Genomic DNA, 16,329 nt, shown 5'->3' on the forward strand with positions numbered 1-16,329 from the left:
GGTGGTTTAAATCTTAAGTTCACATTAGATGCACTGGTTCAAACTTTTTGGTTTTGTACAGAATTTGCAGAACTTAAGAAGAAACATCTGAAAGCCACAGCAAAACAGAAGTAAAGATCTCAAACACAAACTTCGTATTAGAAGAATATCCATGTCTCATATCCCATATAGGGCAAGAAAACGGGCAAGATAAATCAGCATAAGAAACATGGCATTTGATGATAGAGCTCTGAAGCTCCACATTAAAGCAACTCAGCTTTATGCTGTTACATTTCAAGAAAGAGCTTCCCAAATCAGCAAGCTAAGCTGGAACATGTAAGACCTCCTGATTGAAGCTCATGCAAGAAAGCATCTGCAAGGTTGTGAGGTCAGGTCTTGCCTAACCCTGAAAGAAAAGGATACCAAATGGAAAAGGGCCAGCTTTGGATGTGTTACCTGGTCTGCCAGTGGGCGGCAAGACAAGACAGTTTCATAGAAAACTCAACTGCTGAATAAAAACCTGTTCAAGAGTGTACTGCACTGTTCACTCTGGTCACAGCCAGGCTTGATTTGTCAATAACAACAGAGGTTCCACCTCAGGGAATGCAGGGCAGGGAAAACTTGTCTTGTGTATGTACTGCGATACATATGATATCTCTCTCTCTATATATATATGCGCATGTTTATATATATATGATGTTGCTACTAATCAAGTTTCAAGCTGAAAATTCACATCTCTAATGCTATAATATGGATTATGTAGAAATTTGCTTCACTAATGCTAAGCAGAGAATCACAGTTGCCTTATCTCAGGCAGGAGATTAGATCAGGTTGAGCGAAACCAGATTGCTATCATCAGACCCTGAGTATCTCCACTAACAGCTGCATGTTCTTACCACCAGAATCTGTTTTCTTTCAGCACCAATTAATCCAGAAAGTCTCAGTGCAGTGCTGCTTTTACAAGTAATTTTCCAGAGCTTAAAGAAGGTAGTCCTTAACACATTCAACTCTCATAGATCTGAAAACACTTCTAGAAGTTTATCCTCTTAACCAGGTATACTAAATTCTTGAATACAATACAGTCAATCAAAATTCACAAATATGAAGAATGTTAACTTTAGGCATAGAAACATTTTAATAAATTCCAGAGGTTATGTAGGACTTTCCAACAGCAAAATTCAGCAGCCTGACCCAAGCAACTAGCTCCTACTTGAAAACAAGAGCAAGTATTTCTGTTACTCAACAGATGTTGCTCTTCCTTTACCAAGATCAACAACTCTGCAGCCTCCCTATCAGCATGCTGTCAGACTGCTTCTCTACCCATATAGTCAGAATGTTTTCAGAGTCTACAGCCTGCATCTTTCTGTATCTGTACACAAATTTATGTTTATTTAACTAAAGGGAAAAGAAAACAAACCTTCACCTATATTGGAGTACATAGGCAGGTCAACCAAGATAAAGAGCTGCACCATCCTTACCTGATTGGTCAAATGGATACCTAGCACTGTCCTGTCTTCCCAAGAAAGGCCTAGTAGCCTGAGATGCCTGCAGACTAGTCTGATAGAGGGATTCCAGTTCTGAGAGCTCCTGTTCTGTGTCTTGATTCCACTGTGGATGCAGATGTGCTGGGATCCTGCTCAAGTCATCTCCAACTGCTCTCTGATCAGAAAAGGGTGGATTCCTCCCAGGTACAGGAAGCCATTCAGTATTCTTATTAGCCTTCTGAGAACTGTTATACCTAGTAACATTTTCCACCCAGCAGTCCACAGGCATAGAGGCAACCATGCTACTAGTAGCTCCATCATCCACCTGTTTCATTCCTCCATCATGACAGTGCCTTTCCAGGTAGGGTGCAGGGTCTGCTATATTCTGTCCACCTCTTCTACACAGCTCTTCACTGTAAGAATAAATACTCTTAGAAGCAATATGTTGAGCACTAAAACCCTCCAAAGAAGCTACCCCATCCCTAATTTCCACAGTTGAGTGTAATTTTTCTGAAGACTGGTTTTTGTTCTCTTGGTTTTGATGGATTAGCTGTCTGCAACCAGTGGATGAAGGGTTGATGAAAGATTTTTGTGTTAACTTTGGAGACTTCTCATCCTGACACACTGCAGCAATCCAGCCTTTTTCACGAGTACCTTTTCTCTGAGAAACTGCATACATTTTCTGAAACTGCTCTGCCAAGGAGCGAACATGTCCCTCTGTACTAAAGGCCTCAGATTTGCAACCTTCTGCTGTGCCATATTCATCCTGTGAAGGTAATAAAATCTCATGGCTGTTTGCTCTGGAGTACTTATTTGTATTCTGCAAAGGATCCAAGGAGCACTGCCGTGTAGGGGATGAAGTCACAGGGGCCATTGCATGATAGGCCCCTAAATGATCAATGCTGGACCGCACTGGAGAGCTTGCAAGTTTGGAACAAGGACTGTGCTGGCTGTTCTTTACAGGAGATGCTGCTTGTGGTAGATGTGGATTGGGAAACAGTGTAGGCAAAGACCCAGAGTTTACTGTGTTAGCTTTGGATTTGTACTGAGGTGTGAAAATAGGTGTTATGTTATGAACCTCTTCTAACTTGCTGCTACTGCAACAGTCCCTATTGTCTTTCGGCCCTGTGGCTGTCTTGTCAGGAAATTCCACACTATGGTGGACATCATTCTGAGTTCTTGCAGACCCCTCTGCCAACCCTTGCCTACAGGGAAAAGAGGGAACTTGGTCATGAAAATCAGCAGAAGCAGACTGGAAGTTTGGAGAGATCCTGTTGGATGGATTGCTTTCAGAAGGGGGCAAGGAGGAAGACTCTGGATATAATGGTGAGAGCAATTCATGGCAGGAAGCAGGTGGGTGGAAAAAAGAACTGGACCCAAATTCCACTTCTTTGTTGGGTTCCAGTGGTACCTCCTGGCTCAGCAGTACTTGGAGCGGGCCAGTCTGTTCACTAAAACACACAGAAGGGTAAATGATTAGCAGTAGTCATTGCTTACGTTTATCCCTAGGGTAATGAACTTGCACTAGGTGACTTATACCTCAACACAGTTTTCCTTGCTAACAGTATTCTGATGAAGACTTTGCATTAATTCAGTAGGTGCATACATGTTAGTCCTTCACTTCTAACCCTATTTTCCTGCTATACCTGATCTACTGAATCTTCTTCATATTTTTAAGACCATTTTGCTACAGTTAGTCTCTACATAAAGTATTCTTGTACAGCTTCCTATGCATTTTAACCAGCAGACTGAGCATGTGGGTAGGGGTAAGTGTACGAGCAGTAAAAATAGCATTTATATAAAACAGAACAATTGTTTCCAACAGTAACACCTTAGATATTTTTGAAAATACTTTGGACACATTCATGATCTGAACATGAACTGACAGTATTTCTGTAAGGTGACCTCTCTGCAGGCAATTTCATGAAGAATGACTTGGCAAATGGAAGGAGCAGGCTGAAATTTTTCTTATATCATCTTTGCATTCTGATCCTTGAGACATTAATCCAACATATTAAATGCAGCTCAGGCTAAATGTATAACTATTATTTCGTAATAGCTGGTATCCTAGGTACATTTGTAAAAAAATAATTTGAATGCTTTTATGTGCCAGTGCAAGACAATTTCATCCTTGGGTCATATAGGTCCTTGGCATTTTTCTGCATTTTGTTAGTATTTTAATATGCAGATAGAAAAAACTGTACCAAAGTCTTTGTGCCTGTGAGAAAATAACAGGCTACAAACAGCTCCAGCAGAGAACTTAAGGAAACTATCACTGCTTTGTTTCCTTCTTGTGATGCGCTGAATTCAAGTTCTCATGAAGGCGGTATGTGCAGCAGAGTGACCTTGTCTGAGTAATCATGAACTCCGCACTGTCTACGCTGTTACTTATATCCAAGTGAGAGTACAGAACTCTGGCTATGAAAAGATTCTTTTCATTGTCTGCTATATTAACATTTAGTTGGATGTAACTTCTTGCAAATCTAATGTTCTTTTCACAGAGTGGCAGTAAGCAAGTTCAGCAGCAACCAAATTAGTTTAGAAAGTTCGTTTCTTCCACTTTCATAGAATCTGCCAAAATGCATAATTTGAGCTCCGCATTTTTCCTATAAAAGATGACATAATAAACCTCTGATTGACAAAAAGATCAGCCCTCATTACATATAATTCAGCTACTGCAGGAAAAGAAAAGAACATTATGAGCTATAGCCTGTCAGGTGTGCAAATTTACAGTTTGAGTATATAGCTGTACATGACATTGAAAAAAATAAGGATTCCCATCTGAGATTTCATCTAAGCTTCTGATAATGCAACATGTAAGAAAGGGGTGAGGGAAGAAATCACAGTTCAAGAAACAGCCTAGAAATTGGATAGGGATGGTCTAATGCTAGGAAGGAATGGCATGGGAAGAAAGGAGGATTAAGCTGCATGCTAGAGAGGGTAGGAAGAAAGGATCAGTTATAGCAGAGAGTTAATTATGCTATAGTTGAAGTCAGTATGGAAGAAAGAACCATGAAGAAACACTGAAGAGGCTGCTAAGCCAAGCTACAGGATGCTGGGAAGCACAGAAGGAAAATGAAGAATGATATATCATCTGGGAGACCAGTCAAAGTGACAGGATCAGGATCCAGATCCAAGAGTTGTTCCACTGCACCACCAGAGAAGTGGACTAGAATGGAAAGATCAGCGCACTTGACACTTCAAATTACAGAGCACTAAAAGGTGCTAGACACTATTCCCAACACAAAAGCAATTATACAAAGATTTTTACAGTAGTACACTTTTTTACTGAGTCCTGAAACTGCTCCTGAATCTAAACAGTTATACTATTTCATCCTAACTCCCTCTTCATTTTTAGCCAGGTTGTTGTCTATTTTATTCACTCCCTTAGTACATAAAAAAAAAAAAAAAAGAAAAAAATTGATGCTGCCAGGCACTCCCTGCTACAAGTCTCTGTCACAGATCACATTTTGAACATGTGCACAGTGAACTCTTCTATAAAGAGTAGGGGGGACAGAGTGTGGCAGAAAAAATGTGAATAGTTGAGCATATTATAATGGGGTTTAACCTAAACAGGAAATAAATAGGGAGTAACAGTGTAGGATTTGGATTATTCATGGGAATATACAGAGTTTGCTAATTCTTTCCAGACTGCACTGCTCACAGATGCAGCTCAGATCTGGCTCTAGGTGATATACTCGGACTACCTTGTAGACTGGGCCATGGTGCCACCCTGTGGTGGGTGGCAGGTTGGCGGCGGCAGCGGCTGCGATGGCTGTTGGTGCTGCATGCGATCCTGGAGGCTCCGGGCTTTTCGGATACTGATTTGCAGCTTCTTATCGACTAGGGCTCTGCTGTGAGTGCTAGCGCTGGCATCATGCATGGCAAGTCTTAGTTTAGCTAAAATGCAAAAGAAAACATCGCAGAAAACAAACAGAAAAAAGGAATAAAATTGAAAAAGAAAAAAAAAATGCAGCAAGAACATAAAACATGGACCATGCAAATACTGCCACAAAAGAGTTCACAAGGATGCTATTGTTTCCATTAATGCACATTCAGCTTAGCCAGGTGTTCAAAGATGTTAACTGAAACTAAACCAAAATAAAGTAAATGAAATAAAAAAAAAAAATTCTCCAGGTTTTAGCCCAACTTCTCATCCCCTTCACAAAGGCTCTTTCCAACCCTACCACATCGATGATACATTCTCTTATCTACCCTTCTCCTGTATCCTGCCATACTTGGGACTTCCTTTAAGTGCAGGAATACCCAGCTGGGATTTGAGTTTCAACATAGACCTTGCTGGAATGGAAGCTGCTAGAGCTATCACAACAGCTGTAAGCTGTATCTCTCATTTGGCCATCCAGAAAGCAAATTTCTAAATGCAAATGCACATGAGCTACCCACTCTGTCTGCAGCCATTCTATACAGACAGAGGGGGAGCATGGGGTGAGACAGCCAGCCAGTCATAATGGAAAATGACCAAAAAGAAAATGAAATCACATGGCACACATTCTCAAAGGTCACAATGCATTTAAGCACTTCAATGTCCTAATGCCTTTTTTTCCCCCCTTGAAAGTCAGCTACAGCATCGCTTATTTCTGGTGATCCAGAGGACTCAAGAATGGGACATCATTTTCTTCCTCTGCTACACCCATTATGAGAAACAGGGTATCCTAATGCCTTTTGTAATTTGGTCTGAAGGTGGAGAAAAATTGAGGACCAAGTGGCAGGGTGAGTTACTTACTAGGTGCTTGCTGAAATGCACCATTTAGCACCAAAAAGGGCACATCAGCACCCAATGCTGCTACAGCCATAGTGCTGGAGAGAAAAAAATGGATGCAAATATGAAAAAACCCAACATCCAGAGATGAAGATGAATAGGACTATAACCTACAACAGGGAATGCTGGTAAAAAGGAAAGATTCTGTCTCCTGTGTGTTGCTCAAGACCCTCTATTACTACCTGACCACTTAATGTGATTCCATGTCTCAGGCGTTTTTCTACCACGTTAGTAAACTGTCAGAAGCGCAATAGCTCAGGCAGAGTTACTTACATATAGCTTCGTTACAGAGCGCCAAAGCTGCAGCACAATCGCCCTTCTGCTCCTGATTCAGCGACTCTTCAAAGATTGAGTCTGCCTCCTGCATCGACTTCTCAAAGCCATCACTCCTACCTGCAATGGGCAGCAGCCTTCATTTTGGTTTCATTCACTGTGGAACCCTCATTCACCCTCAATACCATTTGAAAATGCCAAATTCTTCTGAGGCTGCACATACCCTAGACTGTATCACCTTACCTTCCCTAAGCAGGACAACTTGAGCACCCTGGTATGCTTGACATTCACACAGGCATACCAGTGTGAACCAAAATTTTTTCCCCTCACACTTTGTTAACTTGAGAGTTGTACTGGCTGATTGTATTATTTTCAAGTCCAAGTAAGTCCAAAAGATGTTATAGACATACTCCAGAAGTCAGTCCAGATGACTTCTGTCAAGTAGGAATTAATCTAAACTTAGAATTAAATCTAACCCAAAGTATCTCAGTAAAAAAAATGTAGCAGATCAGAACTTTCCCTGCACAGTCCCCTGTAAACATTAACCTGTCTCCTCCTCAGATACCCAATTGCTTTCATATAAAATGAAATAAACTGAGATAATCTGGTGAACAAAGACTTGAATGTGAGTGTAAATGCCTGCACAAAGTATTTCCACAAACGTGTTCAATTGCGGAAAGAAACATACGAAATATGAAAAACCAACTTACTAGCAGCTCTAGGAGCAAAAGCACAGGTGTAAGAAGCCAAGAAGAAAGGGACAACTGTCAGAATTATTTTTGCAACAATTTAGAAAACAGTGTTGGAGAAAAGGATAAATTAACCTTGGACACAAAAGAAAAAGCTTAAACTGTTCTGGCATCAGAACACCCAGATCTGAGTGGAGGAAATGAGAGGAAATGCCCAATCTGGTGTCACCTACTAGGCATTATGCAAGTTATGCACTAAAATGTACACATTCAAATGAGGCAAGGGAAAACAAAAACTTTTGTTGTTGTTTAGGTGTGGGCTTTTCTTTAATAGAGTATCTCTGTCATTGTGACACTCATTCTCTAGCAGACAACAATAAATCATATGTTTTCTCAACTTGCATAACATGCCATGGCCCAGCCTGGTCCCCAAAACTCTCGTGCACAGATGCAAACACAAATTCTCATATCCCATAAAGCCCAAAGAGCTCACATCAAAAGCAAGTACTGCAGAGAGAAGTGAGAGTTGTTAGAGCAGTGAGTTAATCAAGCAGCACACGGTTTCAAAGTAAAGGGTACTAAGGCTTGGAATCAAGGTCAGTATACTAAAGTTATCTTTCTTTGCATGAATTTAGCAGTTTACTTGAGGGGAAAATGAGTCACAAATGTTCTGGAGTTCTGCATACAAGCCAGCCTTCCAGGCAGTCAAGCAGTCTATTAATGTTACGCTATTACATCTCTTACTGGGGTGAGGAAAGACTCAAATAAAAACTTCCCCAGATCTCAAGTCAATGCCTGTAAAGTCAAACATTCTACTGCAGTCTTTTTTGATTAAACATTATTCTAGTTTAGTTCACTTTTAATGACAAAGAGCTAAACAATTTTTGCTTCTACCAACACATAAGATCAAAGATGGGCCATGTCTTTGAGAACATGCTATTTTCTTTAGGGCAGGAGAAGTAGAGAGGACAGCATCCTTGTGTGCAACAACAAAGGTTTTCTTATCAATTTTTACATCACTAGCATTTATGTTACAGAAGTAAACACTCATACTAATTGAAAAGGTATCTATCTACTCTCATACATTCAGAATTTTTCACCTGGTTACTGGCAGGTCGCAGTAGGACTGTAGAGGATAGCTAAAGTGCCTCACTGATGCTCAGCAAAAATTCTAAAAGCATTCCCACAGTCAGACATTCTCATAGAGATCACAGTTTTTGAATGACATTGGCACAGTAACAGTTTGGCTGCCGAACAGTTGGCACAGCTGCAGGCTGCACAGCATGAACTGTATTGTGCCCAGAGCCGGCACGACTGTGGAGTGCTCCTCTCCTTCTTCTCTACCCTACAGCAGGATCCCAGCACCTCAGCTTGTCTACAAAAGGTTTGAACAAGCAGCATGAGGATGCCAAGAAGCCACAGTGGGTTTGCCCCAGTCATGCATGCATTTGTGGTAGCAAAGCCCAGGTATTTACTACACACTCCTTGGCTTTGCTGACTGACCAATAATGCTCTATGAAGCATCAGGCTTCACTCTCAACCAGGTCAATGAACTCCATCCCACCTTCTGACTCTCTGTACTAGCTAATGGGGATTTAGGGCTAAACCAAAGCCACTACATGTGAATCCTGTCACCAAACTCCCTCTGCTACAGTTCCATACTAAAAACATCTCTGCATTAATTCTGTCTCTTTTTAAAAGGGATTTTGGTTAAAACACCAAGCAGTTTCTTTTCATCCTACAGGTTTGTAATTGATGGTCTTTCACTAACTCAAGGTACAAAATTGTATTGGAGGGGGAAGAGAGAAAGAGAGAATTACAATAGGAAATTAAGCTCAAAGGTTCAAAACACTTCAGCACTACAATCTGGCAAAACATACTGCATTCAAAATGTTACCCTGATTCTGCAGTTCATCTAGATCCATGAACCTGCTGGGACGGGGATTAAAGCCCATCGCTGCCTCCATTTCCTTTTCTCTTTTCCTGCGCAGTTCTTGCTCATGTGCTCTCCTTGCCACCTCCTCTTGCAATTCATCCAGTTCACTCTTGAAAGGGACAAACATCTCCCCATCTTCCCAAAAGAACAAAAAAAAAAAAAAAAAAGGAGGAAATTTTCATCGTAATGTTTTTAAAGTATCCCTTAAAAGACAAGAAATATTAATGAAGAATACAATTAACATGAGAAAAATAACAGACTGACCAAGCAAAGATCACAGAATTTCAGACCACAAATTAATTTTGTTAGTTTTTACATTTAAACTCCTGCCCAAGACTTTTAGTTTCCAAGTGAGTTCTGTGTCAGCAACTTCTCTGCAGCATTGCTTCAAGCTCCTCTGCAGCAGAGCCTACCTCCCATTTACAGCCATTCAATGACCCAAGAAACAACAAACAGAACCAAGATAACCCTAAAATGATGCTGAAATTTTGAGGCTTTTTAATGTGTGCCAAATTAGCCAGATTGTAAGCTTTAGAGAGTGAAATGGATTACAGCTGAGATGCTTTTCATTGCATAAGCAGCTGAAAATTAGAGGAAAATAAAGCATATAAATATCTCAGTCAACACAGCAGAAATCAGTCAGTCATCATTCTCACTTCAGCTATGATCAATATTCCTAAAGTGTCTCCCCTCCTTCCTTTATTCCAGCAAATTTCTAGGAAAGGGAAAGTATTAGCTCAGAATGACAGATAATCAGAATTCATATCTGCAGAAAAGCTCAGCCTTAGCCCAAATATCTTGTAAATCTCCACTCTCATATCTGACAATTTTCATTTTTGTATAGCAATATGAGTTTGTTTTCAGGACTCATTAACCTCACCCAGTAATTACGAGTTATGATTGAAAAGGTATTTTTCCACTGGTGGCAGAATACTGGGTGATGGCAGAGAACTGGAAAAGGGGCTTTAATCAGAAAAAGATGCCAGAGCAACATGATCAAAGGAATATTCCAATAAACCTTTTTTGCAACCCCCTTTGGTAAATCTTATATCTTGTAGAAGTGCATTGTATTTCTCAGTGTTTCTTTTCTCTTTACTTATAAATTCACTCTGAAGATAAACATGCAGAAATTAAAGATCACCTCCAATGCAATTTACCCTGCAAACCCATTGCTGCTGAGGAAAGGTATCTTACCATTTCCAATGGTGCGAGGGCTGTTTACCCAGCTTCCAACTGATGAAGCAGACTCCACTTCCAAGATGCTGCTACTGTGAGACTTTGGGATGTTACGCCAGGCAGGAACCAATCCACCTGCTCGCTTCATATGAATGTCCCTCCAAGAAGAGAGTAATTACAGTTTTACCCTTTTACTGAAGTCTCCAGGAGAAGTTATATCTACCTTTTGTTTTAAATCATCACAGAAATATTTACTTGCATTTAAATTTCATTTTTAAAAAGCCTATCATAAGAAAAAGCTTGCAAGAAACAGGGAATGAGAAAGTTTATGAGGGAGAGGACAATAGTTCTTTTCTCCTCCATGAGAATACGCAGTGCATATTAAACTTGTAGTCTGGCAGCTGATCTCAGCAGATTTTTAAAGCTGAAAATCTGCTCTTCTGGCCATTAACAGTCTCAGTTTGTGATTATTGGAAGCCTCCTAAGCTAAGGAGAGAAACACATTGTGCTGCGTGGTTGTTTTTTTCGGCATACAAATATTTTAAGTATCATGCACAATTTCAATGAACCTCTCAAACTGAAAATGTCAAAGATTTCTATGCAAGACTACTGCTTTCTCATTTTGTACAAGGCTTTTATCAAGCAATCATTTAACCAAAACAAAAAGGTCTGAGAGCTGGTCAAAGGACAGACTTGCAGTTTGATATTTGAGTTGAGTCTAGTCACAGCCTAAGTATACAACTATTTAGAGATGCATCGTTTTAGTCATCATTTTTCATTCAGCTGAATTCCATTCCTTTTCTCTCACACTAACAGTAAGCTATCAATATACCAAAAAGAAAAGGAATCAAACTCACTCAGATGCATATTTCCCTTTCATTTCTCCCTTGCCCCAACAAATCTGTATTACGAGCTAGTATCATTCTACAGCATCATAACACCAACTAAAAGAAATTAAGACTTCAGAAAGTCTTCATTTCATTCCAAAAATGAATTTTGTTAAAAATGTACCTATGGCTGCTTGAGCTTTCAGACAAGGGCATGTCCAGACTAACTGGGCTGCTGCTGTTGCGTTCACTGCTTTCATAGCCAGACTCCATCCTCTGTATTAGATGAGGATGTTGATCCACCACATGATGCTGCGTGCCCCGACCTAGAACACCGCGCTTGTATCTGACATTTGACTGGCTTGATCTTGTTTCCTGAACAGCACGTTCCTTCGCCTCATTTTCAATGAGCTCTTTACCTGTCACGACAAAAGAACATAGCTTGGTAGAAGACCAAAGCTTCGATACCAGCAACCTCCTATATGTATGTTAGCTTCTCAACCACACTTAAAACAGAAGTGCTGCCTTAACTTCAGTGTAAAATTAGCAATCTTAAGCAGAAAAAGCCCAATACCTTCACAGCATCCCTAGTATTATTAAGAAATAATGTATTCAACAAATTTATTTCTGAATCTCTCCCCTTGAGTATAACATACCATATTACCCTGCAGGTAACTATCACGTCTGGAAAGAAAAATCCCTTCATCCCTATAACAATTTGTACTTGTACAACATGAGTTTACAGTATACCCAAGTGAATTTCTAGTTTATGATTGTTATTGTACTCTGTTACCTCTAATTCAGATGCTGCACTTCTTACATTGGTTATTTTGCCATTTACAATTAGATGAGGCTTATATAACATTAGTTCACAGAGGACAGGAAAACTCCTCTTCCTTACTGATTTCACTGTGTCTTCCCACTTGCCTGGTCTGCTCCACTTGCTCCTTCCCTGGAGCTGTGTTTTCTCTTTACTTCCCTATATTTCTTCATGCTCCCCAATTCTTTTCAACCTTTAGGTCCTTCTAGTTGGTGTCTTCTATCCTTCCCTCTCCAAAGGCCCACAAATTTATGCAGCAGCATCCTTACTAACCACAACTGTACTGCCAATCACAGAAACCTCTTCCTTCTCATCCGACACACTGTCCTTCAAGCACTCTGAGATGGAACACAGCAGCTCTAGTAACACATCAGCATAAAAACCAGGACCCAGTAAACATTTGCTCTCCACACCCTTTACAGTTTCAAGAGTACCCCCTCCTTGATAGGGAGCAAAATAACTGTTACATTCATTTGCAGACTGGGGAAAGAGAAGCAAGGGCTGGGGCAGAGGTAACAAAAGATAGCCCAAGTTGTTTCACAATAGATTTTATTCTATTCAAAACAAGCAAATATGAGAACAAGGCCTCCACACAGAAGTTGCATAGCTGCTATAGTGTACAATGGTCCCAGACAAATAATCTGTGGCTGCCAGGCTCTTTTATCCCATCAAGAGCTCAGCACCAACACATTGAGGTACTTGCTGCACCATAGTTTGAGCCATCATGCAAAAATACCATGATGAGCCAGAGGAAACAAAAAAAGCCACTTCAAGGGATGAAATTCCAGATTCTTACCAGTGTAGCTCTGATTCCACTTAAGTAGCACAGATGGTGATGTGTCCCTTATTATTTCCTCACATGCTGAAATTCAGCACACAAATATACATGCAACATGAATACCCACACAGAAAACAGCCTTCAAGAACACAACTCCCTCTGACCTAAATGCTACATTCAAGATTTTACTTTCCTACTTTACCTAAACAAAACTAGATAGAGGAGTATTATAAATTCTACACATTCTAAAACATATCTTTCTTCTCAAACTCTTACCTGCTTCTTCAGAGAAGGGGCTAAGCTGCGTGTAGCCACAGTGTTTCCTTTTGTCTTTACTGAAGATGCTGTCTATGTTCAGAGACTCTCTTTTGGGTCTCCAGGTTGGCCGGTACCTGCTAGATGAACTGGATTTAGACTCACTACTGGTACTCTCTGCTTCCCAGTCTCGAGTATGTGCAGACAGGCTTTTTGAGGGTCGTGTTTCTGCCTGATCCACACTAGTCCCTGCATGAGGGGAATTCTGGATGGCTTGAGAAATCATCTGTGGTCTGCTGTGGATCATATTGCTCACTGTCTCTTTAAATTCCTTCAGCCTGCTGGTGCTGCTGGATGGTTTAGGGGCAGTTCTGGGGGCTTGTTTCTCCTTCAAGGTTTCTCCTGCAGTTTAGAGACAGCAAAAGCCACAAAAATAACTTCTGATTAAACTAGCATCCCAGCAGCAACATCCTACAGACTTGAAAAGTAAAAAAAAAATCTCCCAACAAAAGTAAAAAACCCCCAACAACCAACATACTCAAAGCAACTACAACAAGCTAAGGCAGGAAAAAATACAGACAAAGAAACATGGAGAGAAATTCACATACACACTGAAGATCATAAAAGCATACAGAAAGAGATACTGATATTTGAAATAAAGTAACATGTCTTGCCTTCACTATGATATCCTGATGACTGAGCCTCATCTCCTTTTCGCCGAGACCTGCTAGAGCTCCTCTTGCGGTCTGCCAGTGAGCCCTTTTTGGAAACATGCCTCTGATTGCACTCACTGTCAGTCAGGTGCCCTGAAAGGACAGGAGAACATAGTAGAGATGACAAGAGCCATTGGACTGAATGTTCTGTGTGCTAAGAGCAGTAGGGCTCTACTGCTCCTTAGGAGTTGCAGATGCTCCAATGCTAACTGGCAGGTTTGGCAACTTCTTGTATCCAAAAGTTGTTTTGTTTTGTCTTGGGGGGGTGTTCCAATTTTTAAGTCATAAAGGAGCAGTATGGCCCCTTCTAGGACTCTGGTAGTGAGAACTTATCTACAGGGAGAGGAAAAGGTTGACACTGCCTTGTCTTTTCATAGTATAAAGACATAATTTTCTCGCTCTTTCAAGTATTTTTTCAGTTTTAATGGCCATGAACATAAAATTCTGGAGGACAGCTTGCATCTGAGTTAGCTTAGTCTACAATGATGAAGCCTCAATTTGCTCTCAAGGGCTAAGCCAGCTAATTCACATCTGCCACAAGCTAAGAGCATACACACAAACCTTCAATGTGGATTAGTTGAAACATGACTACGTTCCCTCACTACAGCTCATGTGTCTGAGTGTTAGTATTTTCTCTTGCATACAATTTATTCCCCATTTTCTCACATCGAATGCAAATTAAGAACATTTGACGTCCTAAATTTTCTGTATTGCCTTTTCTTAACACACATCCACAGTCCTGAACCTGCAAGCACAAACACACATATGGCTTTACTCACGTGAGTAGTCCCAAGCAGAGATGCAGGATAAGAAGGGAATTTATGAATAAGCTACAAAGACTTTTCTCTAGCCTTTATTATCACCAACTTTCACCTTGCATAGGATGATGGGGAAGCAAAATCCCTACTACCCAACAGTGGATTAGCAACCTCCAGACTACAGAGCTGGCTGTTCTGAGCCTTCCCCCTTCTCTAGAAATTAACAAATAATCAACATTTAAAGCAGATTTTACACATGCAATTGTACCTTCAACAGTTGGGGGAAAAAAAATAAAACCAAACCCAAAACAAAACCCACAAAAAACCCAACCGCCACAACCTCAGTTTAACTGTAACTGCTAAAATAAATCATCAGAAAGGAATCCAAACAACAAAAAGCAAGCTACAGAAGACTCAATTCTATTAATGTGCAGAGCAGAGAATGATTTTGTAGCGAAATTCTTTAGAAATAAGCAGATTATACAAAAGAAAATAACTTAAGTAAAAGAGAAATGTTGTCAATGGAGATAGATGATGTGCAGCATTTAGGTAACTGAGCATGAGCTGGTGCTTCAGGAGAACTTGTTTTTTCTTCCCAGTATGAACTGTCATTATCTTATGTTTTGTAGTGACTCCCCTCAAACTGGAAGAGGTTTATGTTTCACTCCAGAGTGTAAAACTTCTGCAGTTATATATTTTCCCCTGTTCTTTCCATCTGACAGTAAGTGCTTGGTTAGCATCCTTCACTTACTGTAACAGAAACTACTCGTGGCAGTTTTAGGCTACGCCTTTAAGATTTTGTTACAGATTTCAAGCAGAAAAGTAGAAAAATGTAAATAAATCATTACTGGGTGTAAAAAGGAGAGATATCCATTGTAAGATTGGTTGTACCAAAACAATCTTCTCCCTTTTCATCTCTTCTCTGCTTGCTTCATTGCTCTGAAGGGATACTAATCTGCTTCTGCTTGACCTTGGCTGCATTGTTTTGGTTAAGCTTAACATCAACTTTTTTCTCTGCTCCTTTCTCCCTTTTGGACAGGGAGTGGGGGGCAGAGGGACAGTTCTCTCGGTCTTTTTGACTGGGGCAGGTTCTTGTGTTGTTTGTTAATTGTAAATATTGTAAATACTGCATATTATGTACATATTCATTGCATTCCATTGTAGATTGTAGTTTTGCTTTCATTTGCTTCCAAATTTGCCAGCTGGTCTGGCAAAGTTAATGTTTGGGGGGAAATTTCAACCCACCCTATTACACTACTTAAAGAAATTTGGGGCTATTTGAGCTAGTTTAGAGACAGACTAATTAGAGCCCAACTTTGCCTTGTGGAATGATGGATGCTAGCTCTACAAGTATTTTCTCCTCCTTTTATAAACTGCAAATTTTGTCCTATTGTCACTGGACACTTAATAGCCACAGAGATGTCAAGAACAAAAAGTCTGCAGGACACAGGCTTTGCTGTCTTTACTTGGACCTTCTGGAACAAAGACTAAATCCAAATAAGGCCTGAACACAGGAATTACAATCCCAAGAATGCTAGCTAACAATTTACGCTTTTTAATTCACTAAAATAACAAGCCAGGATTTCTGAGTGCCCAGTCATATGCTTAAAAGAGGTCTCTTGCTGAATGTATTACTTAAATACCTCATTCTCCAGAGGTGGGATGGCTTCACAAGCAAACAGTGAGATTCAAAGGAAAAATCTGGGTTTGTAGGGGTTGTGTGCATGTCTAAGAATGTATTAGAGCATGAAATCAAACAGGTTAAGACAGTATGCCCCTTACTCCCTCCCACTGAAATCTCAGTTGCATGAATAGGGCAGCCAGAATACGCACATTTTTTTCAGCAGCACAGGCTGGTAGG

The 16,329-nt window shown here is 40.4% G+C and overlaps 1 protein-coding gene across 7 annotated transcripts in view; it reads right to left on the reverse strand.

Moving 5' to 3' along the window:
- The window catches only part of USP54 (ubiquitin specific peptidase 54), a 94,715-nt gene that overhangs the window by 6,859 nt on the left and 71,527 nt on the right, over window positions 1-16,329 (reverse strand). For 5 of the 7 annotated variants that reach the window (XM_068139808.1, XM_068139811.1, XM_068139809.1 and 2 more), the window contains exons 12-19: window positions 13,672-13,803; window positions 13,019-13,399; window positions 11,329-11,563; window positions 10,336-10,475; window positions 9,103-9,276; window positions 6,517-6,636; window positions 5,171-5,363; window positions 1,458-2,914 (exon numbers count right to left, since the gene is read on the reverse strand). In XM_068139808.1, the coding sequence (XP_067995909.1) occupies window positions 1,458-2,914; window positions 5,171-5,363; window positions 6,517-6,636; window positions 9,103-9,276; window positions 10,336-10,475; window positions 11,329-11,563; window positions 13,019-13,399; window positions 13,672-13,803 (2,832 nt within the window). Of the gene's footprint in view, window positions 1-1,457; window positions 2,915-5,170; window positions 5,364-6,516; window positions 6,637-9,102; window positions 9,277-10,335; window positions 10,476-11,328; window positions 11,564-13,018; window positions 13,400-13,671; window positions 13,804-16,329 lie in introns of those variants that run through there. The other 2 variants (XM_068139812.1, XM_068139814.1) reach the window with 2 other exon arrangements.

Source organism: Melanerpes formicivorus, unplaced genomic scaffold, assembly GCF_026170545.1.
Source record: "Melanerpes formicivorus ecotype bairdi unplaced genomic scaffold, bMelFor1.0.p_v2 SCAF_6, whole genome shotgun sequence".
NCBI lineage: Eukaryota > Metazoa > Chordata > Aves > Piciformes > Picidae > Melanerpes > Melanerpes formicivorus.